This window comes from Octodon degus, unplaced genomic scaffold (assembly GCF_000260255.1).
Source record: "Octodon degus isolate 3935 unplaced genomic scaffold, OctDeg1.0 scaffold00098, whole genome shotgun sequence".
NCBI lineage: Eukaryota > Metazoa > Chordata > Mammalia > Rodentia > Octodontidae > Octodon > Octodon degus.
In genome coordinates this window covers 135415-136909 of record NW_004524674.1, presented here as the reverse complement: position 1 = coordinate 136909, position 1495 = coordinate 135415, and the positions used below count along the sequence as shown (strand labels likewise).

General features: G+C 34.6%; 1 protein-coding gene across 1 annotated transcript in view; it reads left to right on the top strand.

The window, feature by feature from the left end:
- Positions 1-1495, top strand: part of LOC101586677 (olfactory receptor-like protein DTMT) — a 33452-nt gene that overhangs the window by 1884 nt on the left and 30073 nt on the right. Inside the window, exon 2 of the mRNA XM_012516251.1 lies at positions 1444-1454. Coding sequence (XP_012371705.1) covers positions 1444-1454 — 11 coding nt within the window. The remainder of the gene's footprint in view (positions 1-1443; positions 1455-1495) is intronic.

Sequence of the window (1495 nt, the reverse complement as noted above, 5' to 3'; positions counted from 1 at the left end):
TCTGCGCTTGGCCTTCGGGGCCTGGACGAATGGTTTCCTCTGCAAATTCGGAGGTATCATGCTTCTTTTCAGTTTTCCCAGGGAGGGCTGGCTGGGCCCAGGGCATGCTGCTGGCTCCGCCATGGTCTCTGATCTGCTGCTGTCCTGCCGGCTGTACTCCTGAGATGCACGCAGGCTGAGGCTGGTACGAAGTGCCTTAAACTATTAAATTCTTATGTGATATCTTTTTAAATCACCTTTAGTTGATATTCTGTCCTCTCATCCCAATACTTATTCCCAAACATCAGTTTCCTACTTCTTATTCTATACAGTTAACTATTGAATAAAATACTACTTTCTGAGTGTTTCCATCCTTTTGTCTCTTAATCCTTTGTTGTGTTTCTTCAATGTTTAAATTTTTTTTTAAAACAACAAAACCTGACCTTAGCCTAAAATGAACTTTCACCTTTCTTTTTTTTTTCTGTCTTCTTATATTTCTTTTCTTTTTAACGCTGATATGCTTTATTTTTTCCATAACTTTATTGAGAAACACCTTTCTTTGTTATAGTAGTTTAATTGAATTTGTGTGGGAGCTCAATCGTATCTGGGGCCCAGCAGTTGTCCTCTTAAGGATGAGTGAGAAGGCAGAATTTGCTCATCATATCACTGTTGAATAAGTTGTTTTCTTTTCCTGTTATTTCAGAGTTTATCCATAGATTTTGTGTTCATGATCTTATTTATTCTTGTGAGAAGTGAAGCCAGCAATAAAAAGTAGTCTTATTACTGCATTAAAGATTGAAGAGTGTGGAATTTGAACTTGTTAAGGTCCCAAAATGTGTCAGTAGTGTATTTTTTCAGGACCTCTCTTTTATTGCCAAATATAGCATTGTCTAGGTTTTCAACCTTGGTCTATTTTAGCCTTGTTGGTATCTCCCTAAGAAGTGATATCCAAGCTTGTTATTTCAGTCATCTACTGTATGGCATGGACTTCTACTGTCATCTATCAGTGGACATTTTCACTAGATGATTTATGACATATACATATATAGAACTGTGATTTACCCAGAATTGATCATTGATCATTGTTCTATATTCCATTTCTTAATTCATATTATCTTCTAGGTAGTTTCCCTGTGTATGTCTGTGATGTGATTTTTTTTTTTTTTGTGTGTGTGTACACACACTTTGGTCTGCAGACTTAATTTGTTTTACCGTTTTGGAAGAGATGGCCTTATATGCTTTGTGTGGGAAAGATGGAGACAGTCATTCATAGCCCAATGCATAGTTTACAAACAAAATTTTGCCAAATGCTTTTTTTTGCAAACCAAATTATTTGCAAATAAAAGTATTCATGAACAGAAATTGATTGTTGTTCAGGCTATTTTTCTTTATTACTTAATATTATGGCTCTTTGTTTTTATTTTTAAAATTAATTTTATTGAGAAACAAATAATAATGAAACAGTTTCAAAACAGGTTAGTAGGACAGTTATAATAATTAATACATTGCATATTGT